This window comes from Pinus tabuliformis, chromosome 3_2 (assembly GCF_031772625.1).
Source record: "Pinus tabuliformis cultivar Carrire ecotype Pingquan chromosome 3_2, CPIR1, whole genome shotgun sequence".
NCBI lineage: Eukaryota > Viridiplantae > Streptophyta > Pinopsida > Pinales > Pinaceae > Pinus > Pinus tabuliformis.
Genome location: NC_142302.1, coordinates 1,221,073,960 through 1,221,095,459, shown reverse-complemented (window position 1 = coordinate 1,221,095,459; position 21,500 = coordinate 1,221,073,960). Strand labels below are relative to the sequence as shown.

Here is a 21,500-nt window from a genome sequence, read left to right as displayed (position 1 = left end):
GTTACCCAACCAAATGGAAAATGCCAAAAACAATGAAAAAACATAAACAATGTTTAAAAAAAATGAAAAATAAAAATAAAAAATTGGTTCCCATAGTCATACCAATTTACAATGAAAAACAAAGTCTTTAAACAAGGAAAAAAAAAAAAATTAATCTACATACCATTTTTATGGTGAAATTGGTGGTCTCCTCTTGAATTTGTCCTACAAGCACTTAGATTTGCTCACAAACCCTCCAGCTCTTTTCTCCAACACCTTCTCCTCCTTCCGCGCGCGCCCACTGTTCAAATGACCAAAAAAAATCCAAATTTTCATTATAAATCGCGCTGCCACGGACCCCCGCGCTTTTTTACGAAAAAAGCGGCAAAAAAATTTTTAGGCTCTTTTTTCACATAAAAAGCGCGATTAAATTGGCTTAGGGAAAAAAGCGCGATTGAAAAAAGCGCGATTTAATCGCGCTTTTAACAACACTGGTTTCTACAGCAGTCATGGTTCCACCTCCATACTGAAAAATGGCCAAAAAATGCAGAACCCTGATGGAGAAACGGACATTGCCATTGCGTTTGTGGCGTCGAGAAGTGCTGAAACCATATAAAATTTGTCAAAATTTGACAAAGTGAAAATTTGGCCCTCCTGCAAAACGCTGCCTCGAACTGCGTGCACTACCTTCTTCTGTCTCGAAATCCGTGCCCACTCCTGGTTCCTCCATTTGCCTCCCGAGCTACGTGCAAATGAGGTTTAAATATTAATTTGTGGGCGGATTACTCAATGAGGCCGTTGGCGGAGTTGGTTAAGTTAAGTGGTTTGTTGAGGAGGGGTCGGGTGGTCAAACCCCACCCCTCCTTTTTTATACATTATTGGTTTACAAAATCGAAAATTTATTTCTTTTGGGGGTCGGGTCCACATTGGGCGGCCCACCCCTTAATCTCCGTGATGCTGTGGTTGCATTCTTGGTTGGTGGCACGTTGAATGGGTTGTATTAATTGCTATTGGGTGTGGGTTCGTTGGTGTACGTTTTGCGTTAATGGGGCCGCCTGCTTCAGGGGTTCGACCCCCACCGACACCCTTAACAAACCTTCCTCCGTATTTTCTTTGGGCTTCGTTAGGGTGGTGGTTCCACCATGGGTGACAGGTCCGCTGGGGATGGCCCGCACCCCTTGATTAATATAGCATGTTTAATGGTTTTTGGGGGGTGTGGTTGGATCGGCGGGGTCATGGTTGTCGGTCCTTTGGTTTTGATTTATATATATATGAACACGAGTTTTGGTGGCTGTGTGGAGAGGTGTGGGGTGGTGGGGGTGTTGGCCCACCACCTCACCCTTTTTTATATATATATATATATTTTTAATGTTTAAATAATAATAAGGCATTTTCAAAAATTTGGATTTTAGGCTGAAGGAGATATTTTAACAAGGCCACAAATTCGCCTGGAATCTGGCCCAGGTTGGCCGTAATTCGGTGGTCGGATTTTGTCCAAATTGCGGCCTCCTTAAGCTTACCCAATCAACAAAAGTCGACCAAACTTTGACTGCCTCTACCTTCCTCATCCGGACTCGGATTAACGAACCGTTCGCATCACCGCGATCATGACGATGAGGTATTTAACATGAACCTAGTTCGAGCATAATCCAAACACTTCGATATTTGAGCATTCATAGGCCCTCTTTGTCCTGTGTGTGTCTCTGGAGCCACCTGGATCACCAATGCTTTATGAGGAGTTATATTCTGGGTATACACCGCTGTGTTGCAAGCTTTTGCCCATAAAAACTTAGGTAGATCCTGATCATACAACATAGCTTTGTTTGCCCCAACAATAGTTCTATTTTTTAGCTTTTCTATTCCATTCTACTCTGGATTATATGGAGCTGTCCACTCTCTTTTGATGCCCTCTTTTGCGTGGAAATCTGTGAAGTCTTTGTCCATATATTCTCCACCATTATCTGAACGCAATACCTTTATCTTTTTCCCTGTCATATTTTCAACGAGAGCCTTAAACTCTCTGAATTGATCAAAGACCTCATCTTTGGTCTTTAAGAAATAGATCCAGGTTTTTCTAGAGTGATCATCAATGAAAGTGACGAAGTATTCGCCACCACTAAGAGCTCTTGTGGACATCAGACCACAAATATCTGAGTTAATCAATCCCAATACACATTCTGCTCTATTGTTACTTCTGGAAAAAGATGCTTTAGCGTACTTCCCTAGCACACATCATCGACATAAGTCATCATGCTCACTACTAAGGGTTGGTACTGCTGTAACAGTCTCTCTGAGCATCCTCAGTGCTCCATGGTGTAAGTGTCCCATTCGCTTGTGCCATAATTCATTTCGTTCCTTTTCATCATTATAGTTGCTGCCTATCATTGCCATTGGAGACTCAAGCTCCAACCTATACAGTTTGTTGCTTCGAGTCCCAATTTGTCTCTTCTTTTTCTAGCTTGGAAGCTTGACATATACTTTCTTTCCTATGAAGTATACATCGTATCCCTTGTCCTGTAACTGGGAGACTGAAATCAAATTCATTCCTAATCTTGGCACATGCAGAACATTGGTGGCTCGGATGCTGGTCTTTGCTTCTGTCTGAAATGCTATGGTGCCTCTCCCTACTGGAGTACATTTCGTTCTGTTTCCCATAGTAATCTGGAAGTCCATTTGTTCTTCTTGATAGCTCAAGAAATGTTCTCATACTCCAGTCATATGTGCTGAGGCCCCACTATCAATGTACCAAACATCGACTAATGCTGATTTTGCCAGGCATGCAAATTCTTCTTCTAATCTGGTAGATAATTCTGAGACGCTCTGAGTATCCATCTTTGTGCTATTTTCAAACGATTTCTTATGCTACCCTGCCCCAGCAACTGCTGCAGGAAAAACTGCGTCCTACCTGAGAAACCCCTCTTCGCTGAAACTTTTGCTGTGCTATTCCTTTTGCTGCTGACAGATTTCGATCAGGAAATCTTACCTCTTTGTCGACTCACTCAGAGAGAGATTTTCCATGAAAATCTAGTCCTCTTGGCTTGAACTGTGCAAACCCTTTGGGGATTCAAATCACTGACCTTGTAGGAATTTCAAATTCTTTTCTTCCTTCAATGTTGGGTCTTCCGACTCTTTTCTTCTTGCTTTACCTCAACTTTGATACCATGTGAAAATTTCTAAATAGAAATCCAACTGCAGTGATTAATATTATTTCTTCTACTTATTAACTCAGAAATAAGTTATTCATATTCTTCTTACGAAAATTATCGAAATAAATTCTATTGCAGCCCTCACAATTAAAATACTATGGAAAGTAAATGCAAAGAAAAATATTGGCACAAATACAATCACAATGACAAATATGTTTTGGACAATCGTCACTAGAAAAACCTAATGTGGGAAAACCGGTGCAGCAGATGAGGGTTTCTTTATTATTCTTCAGCAAAATCTCATGTACAAGTTACAACCAGCAGAACGGAAGTGAGAAAATTTACAGACGCTTCTTGTCAAATCTCTGATCTAGGAGAAGTACTCCTCTTCCCTTTGAGTCCTTTTGCGTCCCTTTGCATTAATTTTCCCACGTTGGCCCAGCGTCAAACTGCCCACACAGTCCCAGCATCAACCCGCCTTTGCGCTGCCTCTTTCTGCGTCATAGCTTCTGAGCTGTCTCTCCCTGCTCTGCGTCTTCTTGCGTTGCATTCGCGATTGATGCTGATGCTCTCTCTTTCTTTCTCACCTACAACTCTCCCTCTGATTTGATTTTCTCTTGCCAAACTTCGACCATTGAGAAAATCGATCTTACTCGGGTGTATCTGCCTCTGGTGTATTCTCCAAGTGCCCATCAAGCCTCTTCTTATAATCCTCTCGTTGATCAATCAACGACCTAGATTAGATCCTAATCACTAGGATCATATTGACTTGATCTTCGCCTTCTTCTAGAAGTTTCACCCACAATTTAGATTAATACCCATTAATTATTTTAATTTCCTAAGTTTAGACTTATGGTCCCATTAAAAATAATTAATTATCTTAATAGCATTGTCTTCAGGTGGAATTTCCAAAAACAATTTATGGGTATTGGAGAATGAATGTGTCTAAGCTTCCCTGCAAAAGTAGAGACTTAGAGCACATCTGATGCTACCAGAAATTAACAAGCTGCTCTCAAAAAACCAAGAACTTTCCTTTGGGTACTACTTAGGTACTGCATTAGTATATCCATGAAGTCTTCAAGACCCAGAAAGTAGTACATCGAATGAGGATCTTTCATTTCAAATTCAGAAGCTACTCCCTCTTACACTGGAGGATAAGAGGTTCACCATCGGTCAAAAAGAAATCATAAACATATAATACCAAAATCAAAATGCATAAATTCGACTGTCTTGAAGTAAAGATTTGGATCAACATTACTTCTAGTAAAACAAAGGTTTATAAAAAAGCTACCAATGCAGGCGTACCAAGTTCTTGGAGATTTCTTCAAACCAGAGGGCTTTCTTCAGTCTGAACACATGAGTTTTCCGGTCATGTACTTCAAAGCCTTGTGGTTGCTCCACAAATACTTCTTCCTTGAGGAAGCGATGCAGAATAGCAATCTTCTCATTCATTTGGTGAAGGGACCATCCTTGGCTAGCAGCTAGAGACACAATAGATCAGATGGTTGCATAATGGGCAACGAGTGCAAAAATTTCATCATAGTCTATTCCCTCTTTCTGAGAGAACCTCTGGCCACAAATCTAGCTTTATATTTTTCAATACTTCCATCAACACCATGTTTAATTTTATACAACCATTTAGAAAACACAATAGATTTACCTTGTGGTCTTGGAACCACTTCCCATACATCATTATGAATGATGGACTCATATTCTTCAGTCATTGCATCTTTCCACACTTGATCTTTCACTGCTTCTTCAAAAGTGCATGGTTTAGCCTAAATAATGTTGCTCATGGCTACCGCGTATTCCTGGAATGGACATGGTTTCTTGCTTTCTTTGAAGGTTCCTTGGGGAGCAACATGTCTATCAACATCCTGTAAAGTGTCACGAAACCATAATCATCATTTTCTAGCACATGGAGAAGGATCCAAGGAGTCCATGGGATCCGTGGGCTCATCAACAAGATCAAACTCTAGCTTGGGATCTTCTTGTGCATCCAAAACATCATCCTATCTTTCAACATTAGCAGGAGGAATTATGGCTTTTCAAAGAGCTGCATCTTCATCAAATGTTATATGTTTGCTAAACTCTATATTTCTTTGTCCAGGTACATATATTCTATGAGCTATAGAATTTTCACAATAACCAACAATCATACCTTTCTTACTTGAAGCTTCTAGCTTGGTATTCTTTTCCTTTGGCACATGAAAATAAACAGGATAGTCAAAGATCCTTAAGTGCCCATTTTGTTCTGGGTTATATCATATGGTGGTCTCTTTCTTGATTCCAACTTCTTTGCAGAAGTCTTGAGCTCTTGTCCACTTCATGTCCACTCAAGTCATGGGATGGCTCAACACCTTCCTCAATCTCGATACAAAGGACTTGGTTCTCACATTCATCAAATGTACTTGTTGATCCTAGAACAAGAGCAAGAGCGATAGCAACAAAGTAAATAAACATAATGAAAGTATACCTGGTGATAAGACAGATATTTCTTTCTTTTCTAGATGTGAAAGTGTCTTTTTCATTATCCTTGCACCAACTTCCTCTTGGAGTTTACTCTATTGCACTATTCTGCACCTTGATGATCTTTAGGATCTGTTTTTCTTGATTGCATTCTCATCAAGAAGTTAGTGAAACAATCATTCAAATACTCATGTAGGAAGAATAATCAATGATTTATAAAGATAAATATAAACAAGAACAATGACACAAATAGACAACATAAGACTTAAAAATACTTATTTTTTAATGTTAGCTCCCACTTGATCCGACCTTTATAAGTTACCACTATCCATCAATCATATGTCATTGAAATGCATCTTCTTGAACACCACTTGGAAAACTCCATCATGATCCACTCTAATCTCAAGTATTTCAAAAACCATATTTTTCACTTAAAGTAATGCTTTATAGTGAAGATGAGTGAACTTTTGGTGCCGCAATTTATATTGATGATTACTTATCATGAATCAATGAATTGATAGGTCTTCAATTAATTTTATAAAGATCTTCAAACCTTGAACCCATAGTGAAGACATGTAATAATAATTATACATATTGACTTCATTGCCTGCAATGATATTAGATATAATCCATCTTTGATCGTTGCAAAAGATTTTAGTTTAGAAAACTATCATTCCATCTTTTGCAAAATCCATGATCCTTGCCTGCAACCACTATTGTTAGTAAACTCTAATATCAAAATTACCAAAACCCATAAGATTATGTCCTTTTTCATATAATATGAGAGAATCAAAATCAATCTATCTTCAACATTCAACTTCTATCAATTATTCTTTTATAACCTTCTATGCATTATATTTCTTTTCAAGACAACACTTCCTTGCACATGCATAAACAAAAGTAAAACCATTTTTTACTTTTACATGCATCAACAAATGCCAAAACGATAATTACCAAACACATGCAACACCTTAATTTTTAACTAGGTACATATAAAACTTTTTGATCTAGATAGAAATAAACATAACCCGATTCCTTTATTGGATATGTAGTATAATTTTCAAATCTGTCTCCCTCTCAACCAAATTTGAGAGAACTTTTTTATAACCAGTAAAGTGCCTTGAAGCACCACTATCAACCAACCAGTTGTCACAAGAATCCGCAGGAGAGGAACTAGAAAGAGCAAAGACAAGAAAGTACTCTAATTTTGGTTATGCTTTCAGCAATAATTAGGACAACAAATAAGATCTTTTTATTTTAGCAGCAAGGAAAAACAAAAAAATTCTAGTAGCAAGGAAGGAGCAGCAAATAAGAGTTCAATAGTAAGAAATAAGCGGCAACAAGTGATATTTCAACAACAAATGAGATATTCCAGCAGAAAATGAGTAGCAAGTAGGAGGAACAACAAGAGATATTTCAGCAGAAAGAGAGCTACAAATGGAGCAGACAACAAGATATATTTCAATAGAAATAGAGATGGAAGTGGAGTGGACAACAAGAGATATTCCAACAGAAAGAGAGTTGCAAATGGAACGGACAACAAGAGATATTTCAACAAAAAAAGGGCTAGAAATGGAGCTTGTCTTCACCAAAGCTTTGATACTAGTTTGAAATTCTAATGTTTTATGTTGTTAGAATTACTTAAATCCAGAATTTCTTTATGCTGCAAAATAAGTTAAGTAATTTTAGATAGAACATAAACCATATAAACCATATGCATAATGGAAGACAACCAATAACTCAATGCGACACATAAGTTAGGTCAATGACCAGGGAAAAACCCACGAGGGGAAAACCCAATCAGATTATTCTTCTATTAGAAATCAATTGTTCAACAGAGATTCAAAGTACAACGAGAGAATGAAGAAGTTCACCCAAATCTGAAGAATATCTTTCATAGCAGTAGTCGATGCATGTGAAAATTTCTAAACTGAAATTCTACTGCAACAACTGATTTATTTCACCTACTTATTATTTACAATAAGTTATTTATGAAATCCCTTAAACAAATATTAAAATAAATTCTATTGCAGTTATCACACAATTACCCAGAGAAAAATACATGCACAAGAACCAATCACATCAACGCAGTTGTTTTTGGGCTAAGTTACACGAAACGGGGAAACGAAAACGAGTTTCCGAAACGGGAAGCGAAACGAAACGCGACCTCCCCAAATTTTGGAAACAGGGAAACGCGAATATATATATATATATATATATATATATATATATATATATTAAAAATATTTAAAAATTATTATTATATATATGTGCAATCATAAAGCATGAATGATACATTTACATTATATGATTATAATTTATTACATTTAAACATTAAGATTAAATTTACATCACATTTACTCATGAGTCATGAATGATCACTTAATGAAAATAAAAATATAGGAAAATCCAAAATCAGCCTTTATTTATATTAGTATATGAGGCTGCAAGTACAATAAAGACTATAAGGCTGCAAGAACTATAGAGACAAGTCACAAAAGACTAATCCTCATCATAACTATCCTCATCAAAAATAGAAGCAGCACAATGCTCAACAGTGGATGGTAGTGCTGAAGAAGATGATGCACCAATTCCACTATCAGATTCGGCCTCAATATTCAGGGCAGCAAGAGAGAGATCCAAATCAGGATTTTCTGCATCCACATCCCATTCTTTAGAAGGACCACTGTTGTATTCTGGATCCCTACGAGATGCAAGGCAAAGGTTGGAGTGCACATAAACAAGATCCTCTGCTTTCCATGAGCCCAACCTATTGCGCTTCATAGAATGAATAAAACCATAAGTGCTCCAATTCCTTTCTGCTGATGAAGAGCTTGCCACTTGTGAAAGAATACGAATGGCAAGGTTTTGCAAATGTACACCATTTGCTCCATGACAAATCCACCACCTAACTGGATTCATGGTGCTTCTCTCCTCCAAAGCTGATATATCTGCATAATCATCTATTCCTGCAGCAAAACTGGCAAATTCCTCCTTTACCTCCCTATGTAGATGAGAAGGAAACATTCTCATAAGGGCTTTTTTCACCCCAGTAGCCACCTCTCTATCCTTATGGGGTGCCTTCCTCTTCCCATTGCTTTTAGCAATAAGCTCCTCATCATAAAATTTGGGGTTCAAAGCATGTGCTAAAGTGTGCAATGGTGCATTGAAATTGTTCCACCTATCAACAAACTGCTCTTTTATAACTTTAGAATAGGTTTCTAGAACATCTCGGAAACCTAAAAAAAATTTAAAAACAAATTAAAAAAAAAAATTTAAAAAACAACACATAAATTTGGGGAAACGTGGCTTGTACGGCCTGGAAACGCGTTTCTGGCCGTACTGCCACGTTTCCGTTTCGGGAAACGTGGCAGTACGGCCGGAAACATGTTTCCAGGCCGTACGGTATGCGTTTCCGGGTTTCGTTTTGTTTCTCGGGAGGAAACGACCCCTAGGGCCACGTTTCCTGCAACTTAGTTTTTGGACAATTGTCCCTGAAAAACCCAATGTGGGAAAATCGGTGTAGTAGATGAGGGCTTTATTAATCTTCAGTAGCAATTGCTTTTACAAGAAATGATTTTACAGAGAAACTGAAAGAAAACACTTGAGACTTTCTGACACTTTGGAGACCCTGCTCCCACTTCTGCGTCACCTTTGCGTCATTCTGCGTGGCTCTACGTCCCTCTGCGTCACCCTACATGAGGGTTGCCTCTCCTTTGGACTGCGTTTCTCTCTGCGCTGTCTCCCACTATCCTTGCGTCACCTCCTCCTCAGTCACTGCCTGGTCCTGACACCTTCCTCTTCCTCCACCCTGCAACTCTCCTTCTGAAATCGATCTCCTTTACTTGAGATTCAATTTTCCTAGAGATACTGAGTATCTGCCGGTGTGTCTCCAACTGATCCTCAAGTCTTCTCTTATAATTTTCCTGCTGATGAATCAAAGACTGAGATTAAGTCTCTCTAATCAATGGCTAAGATTAAAACAGACTTGATCCTCATCTCTTAGAAATTTCTCACCCTTATTTTTATTAATACCCATTAATATTTTTATTTTCTTAAGTTTAGACTTAGCAACCCATTAAAAATATTAATTATTTTACTAACTCCTCATTCGGGGGGAATTTCTCAAAACGATTTCTGGGTCTTGGAGATCTCATGTGCCTTAGCCTCTCTTCCAAATTTCAAGGCTAGAGCACATCCGATGCTACCAAAAATCAACAATGCAAACGGTTAATCATTTTTGGCTTTCCAAGATATGCCCTTGCTCTTCAAGACTCTTTCTCTCTCTGTCTCTCTCAATCTTCCTCTAGACTCTCCAATTCTCTCTTTCGCAAGTTCAAATTTTCCTTTCACAGCACAAGTGTATCAAGTGAGGATGAGAGACACAAATATATAGGAAGAGCAAGGAGGTCAAATTCATGAGGGAGTAACTCCTATGCCTTGAGGAGGAGTTACATATGCCAAAATAGGAGTGTAACTTATGCCATAAAGGAGAGGTGTGTAACTTATGCATTTAGGTGAGAAGTGTAACTTATGCATTAAATAGGCGTCAGATGAATTTTTTTACGACTAGTCATTAAAGAGTGTAAGAGGTGCGTAAGAGCATTAAAGAGAGAGAAATGAATCCATTATGAGAGAGAGAGTAACATATGCATTAATTAAGGGGAGTTACATATAACATGATTGAGAGACTTGAATTTCTTTTTAATAATAATAATGATGATGATTAAGTCGAAATTGAACTATTAATATTGATTGATGATCAAAAGGGAATTTCCATCAACAATTCTTGATTACCAATTGATGCAAGGTGATTTACTATTTTTGGAATGTCATACTTGAGACTTTCTATTTTTAGAAATTCTATTTTCAGACTTTCTATTTTTAGGAATTCTATTTTTAGAAATTTTATTTTTAGTCTCTCTATTTTTAGAAATTCTATTATTAGACTTTCTAGTTTTAGAAATTCTATTATTAGACTTTCTAGTTTTAGAAATTCATCCCTGAACTACCAATTTTCAACAGAAATCATTGCCATCATTGTTGTATGGATCTGCTGAAGGGCACCATACTGAAGATGTTCCAGCTGAATAAACTAACAAGAGAACAGCTTGGAGCAAAGCATAAAGTTGACATATACCTCATGAAATTACCATCAAAATATAACTAATCACATATTTTGTATGATTATATTTGGATCTAATGGATTGATATGATGCTATAGTCAGGCCTACAGGGAGGCAGATTGTGACTCAACAAAGTTCTAGTGACCTTTTTGTCAAGGGCTCGTAAAATGCAGTTCTGTTTTTCGTTAACATCATAATCACCAAGCTAAATTGCAACCTATTAATATTGTCGCAAATTAACTATTGAGTCCAGGGTAAGTCAAGCCTTGATCCTTGCATTCTTGATCAAGAAAGAGCATTGCGTTTGTACTACATAATGTAGCGAATCCTTTTTTATTATTTGGACAAAAGCATGCATAGGGATATCAAGAAAGTTTCAGAAACATGTTTTGGCATTCAAAACAAATTGTAGCTTGCATGCATGCAGGATTTTCTAGATTTTTATGTAGTAGAATATATCTAAAAATATCGAGCAAATTTAGCCCATTGTGGCAAGCCCTGTGAGCTAAAACATGTTTTACTTTGGTGGCTTGAATTAATCACACAAAACATTGTATAAATAGAAGGTTTCTAAACATCCATTTAACATTGTCATTGCTTTCTTTCAGGCTCTTCTAGAGGAATGGGTGTCTAGCAGATCTGTTGATGGTAAATGTCTAACCAAGGTATGGATGAAGTTTGTTTTACAAAAAGATATTTGTTTTTCTTTAAATATATCTGGTAGAATTAAGTTGACTTCTTGAACTCGCAGATTCTTGGAATTATAGGTGTTTAATATATATGTACCATTCTTGACAACGAGACCTTGTTTACTTGCTATAATTCTCTAGAGTTGTGTAGCCTAGGAGTGCATTGAGTAGAGGTAGGAAGGACAAAGAGGCAATGCATACACATGATTAACAGATAAAGACATGATTGGTATATGAATACGTTTTATTAATAGTTATCATGTACGAGAGATTACATTAGTTCTCTATACAATATACACTCTAGAGCAATAATACTGACACCAACATCATTAAAAGTCACAGGCATAATTTGATATGGGTCAATGGTTGTTTGAAGATATTTCAAGAAACCTTTTTAACTACTTGCAAAATTTTGGAATAAGCTATAATATTATAACTAGTCTACCTTTATCACATTTTGTTGTTGTTGTTGGAAAAATACATCATATATATACAGAAAGGTATTTATATCAGCAACTCAAAATAGTGAAACGGTAAATACAATGGTATTTATATCGTCTTCCTTAACAGTACAAGACAAATAAATTTGGAATAATGAATCCAGAGTTTTGGCATGCTTTGTCAGCAAAAAATATTTGGCCAAGCATATGTACCTCATCCTGCCACATGGCACGAAAAGAGACAAAGATCTAACCTCATGATCAAGAACAGACCTGCAGTCGATCTTCTTGAAAGTAAACACAGAGCAAAGATCCTCAGGCACTGCCAAATCCCAATGAGGAACAAATCAATAATTGCAATCACCAGACAGGGCCAACCATCAATGAATGTTTCCATGGAGAAGAACTAAATACTCATCCTAGATGTTGTTCCAACTTCCAACTAATCTTAGTGATTGGGCAATCTGTAAAGCTGGTCCTTGAGAAAGACACACACAATGTAGTCATTCAGGAGGATGCTATGAACTTGGAGATCTTTTTCACATTTTTACTAATGTGGCAATGACTTTACAATGAAATAGTGGCCTGTTTTCCCTCATTTCAGCAGGGGTGCCTATAGCCTTTTTTTCCTTTCGGACAGCACCATTGTCAGCCCAGGGAATGCAAGTTAAAGCGTTGTAGGTGATGTCATGTTATGTATTGTGGTGTCGTAGGTTTGTTGTAGTAGGCCATGCGCGGTCCTATTATACTCCATTCTTAGGTCCTTTTGTTCTATATAGGATTGGAGCTTACAATGGGCCTACCTAGACCAATGTTGCATGAAGCGGGGACGTTTTTTGGAAGCGGGGACGCGGAAGTGTCATTTTCCAAAAATCTAGGAAGCGAAGCGTCCGCAGAAGCGTCTGCTATATATATATATATATTTTATATTTTTTTGCATTTATACTCAAAACAAACATCCCAAATACCAAATTAATTGTAGAAGACATGAAAACATGCATATTTTTGCATAAATCAAGATAGATATGGCATCCATGATTCCATTGTAGTTACTAGTATGTACAACAATCATCTATATTCTAGCTATTACAAACATACATCAAATTTTTAAGCATATTATAAAGCATAAAACATAGAGCATATTATGATTTATCTAGCAAGTGAGCAACTGTCAACATTTGTCATGTCCAAAATTCAAATAATAATGTTTACAAAATATGTCACTTGGTCACCGCCAAGACAAAAAAGGTTCAAAATTCAAATTCACAAGCCTACAAGTCTAATGAGTAATCTATGACAAAAAGTAGTAGATTGTGAATATATCTACTAATCTCTCCTCCTTCCACCACGAAGAGAATGTGGTGGCGGGCCTCCACGTGGTGGCAATGAAGAAGATGGTGCCTGTGGAAGTTGTGGCACTGAAACTGATGAAGAACCCCCTGATGTTGGTGTTGAACCATGGAACCTAGGAACCATGGGACCAGATGGGGGTGGGGGTGGCATATCAAGACAATCATCATCATCCTGGAATTGCTCAAAAAATTCATGTAAAAAAAAAACACTAGCTAACAAAAAAATAAAAAACATGAATTAGAGAAATGCTTTATAAGGAAAAATTGGAAAATTCATACCACAATGGACATACCTGGATAAGGGCATCCTCTAATTGCTCTAATCGCAACACTCCATCCTCCAAATTGGGCTCCTTTGGATCCTTGTCCCAAATCAACAGGTCTTTATTAGACTTTGCATCTTCACAGTAATGGGACAACAATCGCAAGTTGTAATGAACATAAACCAAGCTCTCTACCCGGTCTAAACTCAACCTTTTCCTTTTAACACTGTGGATGAAAGAATAAGAGCTCCAACATCTCTCTGCAGAAGAAGTGTTTACCACCTGTGATAGCACCCGCAATGCCAAAGCCTATAGAAGTGGAGTACCCCCTCCATGCATGTTCCACCACTCAAGAGAAGAAAAAGTCTTTCGATCTTTAATTGCATGCATGCTCCCAAATGGACTAGTGTTAAGCGTATAGTTGCTCACCTTTCTCCGTACCAATGCAACCTCCTCCTCATCAGGGATTAATTTACTCAATGCAGCCATATATTTTCTGTGAACCTCTTGATTTTGGTGTGGTTTTCTCCTGCTATCCCCCCAGGTGCTGGTGTTGAAAGCCATGATGGATGATAGTATTTAGGTGTCAAAACATATGCTAATGCATGCAATGGAACATTTAGCATTTCCCATCGGTTTTCCACCTCTGCACGAATATAATTGTACAAGGTGGTATCTCTAGGCTCAACAATGTCTTTAATCTACCCCAACATGCTATCCATTTGCTCATACACCTCCCCAATTACTGGTCGATTTGAATCTGCAAACTTGATCATGTAATAAATTGGTTTGGTGAATTGCAAAACATATTTAACCTGTGCCCAAAAGTAACTGTCAAGAACAGTGTCCTTGACTGCATTAGCACCATCTATGTCAGTGTTAATTTCATCCTATGATTCAGCACACACTAGATTAGTTAAAGCTTGTCTCACCTTCACTAGCCGCCTAAAGGTGAGGTAATAACTAGCAAATCTTGTCTTTGCAATTTTAAGCAACTGCAACTTGGAGTAAGTGCCATAGAAGTAGTTTACCCTTGTATGCCCTGTGATGAATTTAATGAGTTGCTTCCCTCTCCTGTAAAGCTCAGTAATCCACCCATATTCTTTGTGCTTCACAATATCATGCATCAAAAGGTTCAATGTGTGAACCAGGCACCCAGACCAAAAGATGTGTGGATCAATACGCTCAATAATTTTTCCTGCGGCCTTACAATTCGCTGCATTATCTGTGATCACTTGAACCACATTATTTGGACCAACATCTTTGATTGATTTCAATAAGAGATCTGCAATGTTTTGTGTAGATGCAGTGATGGAGGAGGAGTCATGACATGTAATAAATACTGCACCACTAGAAGAAACACCAAGAACATTTATCAAATGTTGGTTTCTAATATTTGTCCACCCATCTGATACAATGGATACCCCAGAATCTACCCACTCACTTGTAAAACGTGTCAAAGCTCTTTGAACCTTAGTTTTTTCTCTGTCTAATAACACTGTTCTAGCTTTCTCATAGTTGGGGGCCTTGTATCCTTTTGGGGCTTCATTGATGGCCTTTACGATTTTATGCCAATAGGGAGAGCGAAGCACATTGAATGGTACACCGCAAGCACAAAGAAAACGGACTATCTTTCCATCCACATCATCCCTCCCAGCAACATTAAGGAAATCCCCTATTGTTCTTCTACCTCCAGAGCTTGCAGAAGTACCATGAGGAGATGAGAAGCTACCAAATTTAGAGGTTGCACTTGATTCAGAATGAGTTTTTTGTTTCTTGTTTTTTTGTTATGCAGCCTCCTCTATTTGGATGTATTTTCTTCTTTCTTCAGTTGAAATGTTTGGGCAAATTTGTACCCCCACAAGACCCTTTTTTTCATCACTGTCCAGCACCCCACAAAGATGCCTCCTCACACGGGTATATGAACCACAATATGGTTTTCCTCCATGACAACCATGAGGGCACACAAATCTGTAAGATCCACCACCCTTTCCCCCATCAAGTTTGGTCACATAGTTCCACAAGGGTGTTAATGTAGCTTTCCCATCTTGTGTTTCAGTGTCCCCTTCAGGTTCATCCCCTTCCTCTTCAAACCCTTCCTCCTCATCATACATTGGGTCACTCATATTGGGACCACTATCCTCTTGTGTTTCTTCCCTTCTATTCCTATTCCCCTTTGCCATCATTAAAACCAAGAGTGGAATGATACATAGAAGCCAAAAGAACACCATCTTTGAATATGGATATAGGTGGTGGACAACCTGTAAGTAAAGGAACAAGTGGAAACAATGGGAAAGAGTAGGAGAGGGAGAAGAAAAATACAAAAAAATTGTCAAAAAAATAAGGGAGTTTGGGGTTCGAACTTACCTCTTTAGCTCTTGTAGATGAAGTCCTCCAAGCTCCTCCTCCTTCTCGTAGCTCCTCCTCCTTCACTCCTCCAAGCTCTCCTCTCTTCTCTTCTCCTCTCCTCTCTTCTCTTCTCCAACTCTCATAAACTCAAAGTGAGAAAATGAGGAATGAATGGGGGTTTTATTCTCTTCATTCCTCACCTTAACCTCACTCTAACCTCACCTTAATCCACCCCTTTTATGCTAAGTTAACATAAATTAAAAAAAAAATGAGTTTTTGCCTTGCACGCGGCCTCTTCCGGAAGCGTATGCTTCCTCCTCCAAAGCGCCACGCTTTAGATGCCAGAAGCGCTGTACGAAGCGCACTTCAGAGGCCTGGAAGCGGTGCTTCCGTACCATGCTTTCGAATTTCCAGGAAGCGGCAAAAAATTCGGAAGCGGCGCTTCCGGCCAAGCTTCCTAGGCGCTTCCGCACGGGACGCGCTTCGGGGCTTGGAACTGGGGGGGGGGCGCTTCGTGCAACATTGACCTAGACACATGGTTTAGAGGAGCCATTGGTTTTGTAGGGGTGATGCACTTTGGAGGGCCAATTTAGCCCATATCGTTTATTGATGTTTGCAGCTCAGACAGGTGGTCCAAGTGTCTAGACATGTGGAAGTTGTCTAATTGATTCTTAGCCTTGGCAATTACTTTAATTATTAAAGTAATTTCGTTGTATGAGAAAAGTGAGTTAATCTAATGAAATGCAAAGGTTATTTGCATTAGTGTATTAAATAAATCACAACCTTTGATCTCAAGTGAATTTGAGATTTAATCTGAATCATGAATCACTTTGGAGATTAGGGTTGATGATTTAGCTATAACTCAAATTTACAAAAAGAAGGCTAGGCTAAGATGGAAGACATTGGTGTGAGAAGGAAATCTCAATGATCGGTTGAAGAAGTACTTTCATCCAAGTGCCAAAGAAAACATCTATAGCAAGAGATCATTTCTAGAAGGAAACAACTGTAGATTTGCAACAACAAATCTGTACAACATTTCTAGCATGGCCGAGTCACACGTGCATGCTCCAGGAGGTGCAGAAGGGGCAACACAACCTCACATGTGTCATAGGTAACACGTGCATGAGCAAGAATAGGAATTGTGCAACTGCATGTGTGTGCTGTACAACTGCACATGTGTGGCCATATGGCTGGTGTAGCAATTCAAAGAACGAAGGGGCCGATCCAACACGTTTAAGAAGGCTATGAAGGATCATTTGATCCCTCACTTGGTGGAGAATAAAACAACCAGAGGAATGTTCAAGGCTCTAGTGGATTTATTTTAGAGCGGCAATGTGAATTGGAAGATAATCTTAAGGAGTAAATTAAGATCCATCTAGATATCAAGAACAGACAATGTGACCAACTATTTCATGAAGACCACCGCAACACATGATTAGCTTGCAACAGTTGGAGAAAACATGGATGAGGTAAAACTAGTGAATGTGGCACTGAATGGGTTTGCCAAGTCTTGGGAACCATTTATCAAGGGGATCTGTGCTCGAGAGCACATTCCCAATTGGGAAAGGATTTGGGATGATTGCATCTCGGAAGAGGCTCGGGAGGAGTCTAGGGCTAGCAGGAAAGGAGGTAGAGAGGAGAACCTGGTCTTTGTTAGTCACACAAAGAAAGGAAAAGAAAAGGGTTCTATAAAAAATGTCAAGGGTGAGGAGTCAACTTCACAGACGAGAAAGAAGAAGGATTTGAGTAAAATGAAGTGCTTTATTTGCCAAAAGAATGGGCACTATGTATCATAATGTCCGAAGAAGAAGAGGAGGAAGGGGAAATTGCAATATAAAACAACATCAACACAAGTTGATGAATTTGTAGGAAAATTCAAGGGTTTCTCATTGGTCTTTTCTCTATCTACCAACACCAACATTAGGAATGCTTAGTACTTGGACAATGGTACATCATGTGACATGACAACTACACAAGAGCTCTTCAATATTTTGAGAGTGAAAGACTTCAATTTACATGTGGAACTTGGTAATAATGCCAGGTATGTAGTGAGGGGTGTTGGAACTATCATGTTCCAACTCGAGTTGGAGGGTCGTTGGAGGTTGAGGTACTAAATGTGCTAGGGTTAAGGAAAAACTTGATGTCAATCTCATCTATGAAGAGTAAAGGATTTGATGTGGTGTTTGAGAAGGGAAAAGTACTCATATGTCCATAGGGAGCTAATCCTAACACAAAAGTGGTCATTAGGATTAAAGAGGGAAATCTTCAGAGGTTGCAGGGGATGCTAGTAGAGGGCTTGGTACAGAATAGTGACAACCTACGTGAGTTGTGGCATAGTAGGATGGGACACTTGCATTGCAAGGCGTTGTTGATTTTGAAGGAAATTGTCACTGGTCTCCCAATGTTCAGTATTGAGTAATAGGGCATGTGTGGAGAGTGTGCACTTGGCAAGAATGCCAAGGTTGCTTTTCCAAGTACTGAGAGTAGGTCTGAGGGTATCTTGGATCTTTTTCATTCACCAATGTCAGTGGCATCAATACATGGGTCACTCTATGTAACAACCCCCCCCCTTGACTAATCGAAAGTGGTTACTAAGTTACTTGACTCTTGATGCATCGTTACGAGAATGGGGTAATTATTTATTTATTTTCCTATACCATATTGAATTCAAATTGAAATTCAAACTGTTGGACATTGGATAAACCAACTCTCCCCGTGTGTTTCGTGACATGGACTAACCGCCTCTCGTGGATCCTTATCTCTGGCGATGCGATCGTTGACTAACACCTGCAGGTTTTGGTCTAATGACAATTATGATTCCCAACAAGTGGTATCAAAGCGTAGGTCACGAGTTCGATACACACTCGGCTTGTGTTGGGGGGGAGATTGTTGGACATTGGATAAACCAATGCTTGCCGTATGTTTCGTGACATGGACTAACTGCCTCTCGTGGATCCTTATCTCTGGTGATGCGATCGTTGACTAACACTTGCGAGTTTTGGTCTAACGACAATCGTGATTCCCAACACAAACCTAACCTTGGTAACTGTGCCTTATAGTACTGTTCATGAATAGGGAGGACACATCAAATGAACCTAAGTTACTGGGTTACTCGACTATCCTGCAGAGTTCAGTAATGTGCCTTTAATCTTGTTCTATTTCGCTGCAAATTGGTAGAGATATTCCGTGTCTTGGTGTGACAAACTAGTTCCAGATTTGTTCATTCAAGTAGTAGCATAATTCAAGGAAATTCTACAGTGAGACGACTCACTCCTCTTGCTTTTGCTCAACTAAGGCTTACGACAACTAATGTGAAAATGTGAAAATTTCAAAACTGAAATCCTATTGCAGCAACTAGTAGTAATTCTTCTTACTGATAAATTAATTATTCAGTTTATTGCTATGACAATGCAAATTAAACACACTACAACCTTCACAAATAAAATTATGTGGAAAATAAAGTGCTGGAAACTAAGAAAATACTAGCACACACACATAAAAATGACACTGTTATTTTTGGACAAATGTCCTTGGAAAACCCAACTTGGGAAAACCAGTACAACAACTGAGGGTTTTTATTAGCGATAGTGAGAAAATCTGAGTACAATTTGGATGCACAAATTGGCCACAAAAATTAGTGAGACAATTTTTTTCTCACTCGACACTAATCCAGCTTCGAAATTGGCACTGAATGGGCTCCACAAAACCCCTGCGTTAGCCTCTGTGTTAAGTCTACGTAGGCACTAGAACACTCTGCTTGGAACTACAACTGATTAAGCTGTTTGCCCAATCCAGCCTTTGAGAATGACTTGCTGGCATCTTTTGGAAACCTTTCCGGCCTTGAGCAACTGAATTGACCCTCTGTCTGGCCAAATCAAACTCTGCCTCTGAAGCTTCTGTGCTACCTCTGCGCAACCTCATTGAGGAAACTAAACCCTCCTGTAACTGACTCTCCGGATCTGGGAAATCTCCTTCGAACTCACTGTCCCTGCCCCTCACAGTCTCTGCTTCCATTTCTAGCTTTCCGACAACTGCTGCTACTCTCTGGAAATCGATCTGCCAAGGAAATCGAATTTCTGGTGTATCTTCTCCAAGTGCCCATCAACTTCTTCTTATAATCCTCTATTGGGACTCCAACGACCAAGATTAAATCTTAATCAATGGATAGGATCATCTTGAAGTCGATTTGTGTGAGTTTCTAGACTATTCTCACCTTGACTTAATTAATTCTGATTAATTAACCATATTCCCTAAGTTTAGACTTGGGAAATATTTAAAAATTGGCTAATAATCTAATTAAGTAATCTGTAGGTGGAATTTCCAGAAACGATTCTTGGGTTTTGGAGATCTCATGTATTCTAGCCTCTCCACCAAATTTTGTGGCTAGAACATATCCGATGCTACAAAAACTAACACTCCCTCTTAGCGAGGAATGTGTTCTAGGGTTGCACACCCTTGTCACAACACTCTGTCTCTGTATCATCTCCTGTCATGCTGCTGATGTTTAGCCACTGTGACTGCCTGTCACTGCCCACCAACCACTGCGCAACTCTGATGCTGCATCCGTGCTACTGTTGACACATCATACTTTGTCCAACACTATATCTGCGTTGCAACTCCCTCTCATTTGTTGTTGCAACTACAACATCTATAATTGAGAAGCATCCGAAATACTAAATGAACTGTGTCAATATGATGCCTCTGTCTCCCAAGTCTTTGACTGCTACTAGCCTCTGCACTGTCACTGAAGAATCTGCGTTGCTGCTGACTATGCACTGTGCCACTCTGCACTGCTGCCAACTCTGCATTGCACTTCCCTGCATCTGATTGCTACTAGTCTGCAACTATCACTTTAGTTCTGACTGCATCAATTGCCACTGATCCATCTTTCTACGAAGTACTGTGGGCCCCCGTAGCCAAGTAATGATCCTTGAGGTTGAATCCTCAAGGACCCTGCCCAAATCTGTAGCTCTCTAGGGCTACAACTCCAAGTCACCCCACCTCACTCCTGAAGGTATATCGACAAACATTGCAAAGTATTCCTTCAACTTGGAGGACAACCTATCTAGCTCAGCATGTGCTACTACCTGGTCCTGCTTCTCCTTCTTTCTGAGAGGACATTGGGTACTGTAGTGGCCAAACTCACCACACCTAAAGCACTTGACCTTAGATAGGTCCTTCTTCTTTCTTTGCTCCCCCTACCCCTGACTGGGACCCTTTGATGCAATGGCCACATTCTCCTACTCCTTCACCACCTTTGATCCGCTGCTACTGCTACCGCCACTAATGGAGCTCTTTAGCAGAGCTTGTCTCAACTCCTATTGCAAGTCAAACCACACCTTGTCCCATTCTGGTAGCTTGTCTCTGCCCAATATGCTTTGGATGAAGACCTGCCAATCCCTCCGAGACAATGTTTAGTGCCAACCGTAGCTTTGAAGGTTGAGTCACTGCCCCAATAGCTACAAGCTGGTCTCGGACCTCTTGAATCCTCGTGAGGTAGGTATCTATGTCTTCCTGCTCCTGTGTCTTGATGCATCTCAACTTTTCTTCTAGGAACATCTTCCGCTGCTTGGAAGTGCCCTGATATAGCTTGGAGAGAGCATACCACATCTCTTTGGCCATTCCCTTGGCCACTATATGTGAGATTGTATGGTCCCGGACTCCATTTAGGATCAATCACTTTGCCT

The 21,500-nt window shown here is 39.3% G+C and overlaps 1 protein-coding gene across 2 annotated transcripts in view; it reads left to right on the top strand.

The window, feature by feature from the left end:
• Positions 1 to 21,500, top strand: part of LOC149185131 (P-loop containing nucleoside triphosphate hydrolases superfamily protein) — a 358,944-nt gene that overhangs the window by 271,090 nt on the left and 66,354 nt on the right. For both annotated transcript variants that reach the window (XM_089417775.1, XM_089417774.1), the window contains exon 12: positions 11,329 to 11,385. In XM_089417775.1, the coding sequence (XP_089273901.1) occupies positions 11,329 to 11,385 (57 nt within the window). The remainder of the gene's footprint in view (positions 1 to 11,328; positions 11,386 to 21,500) is intronic.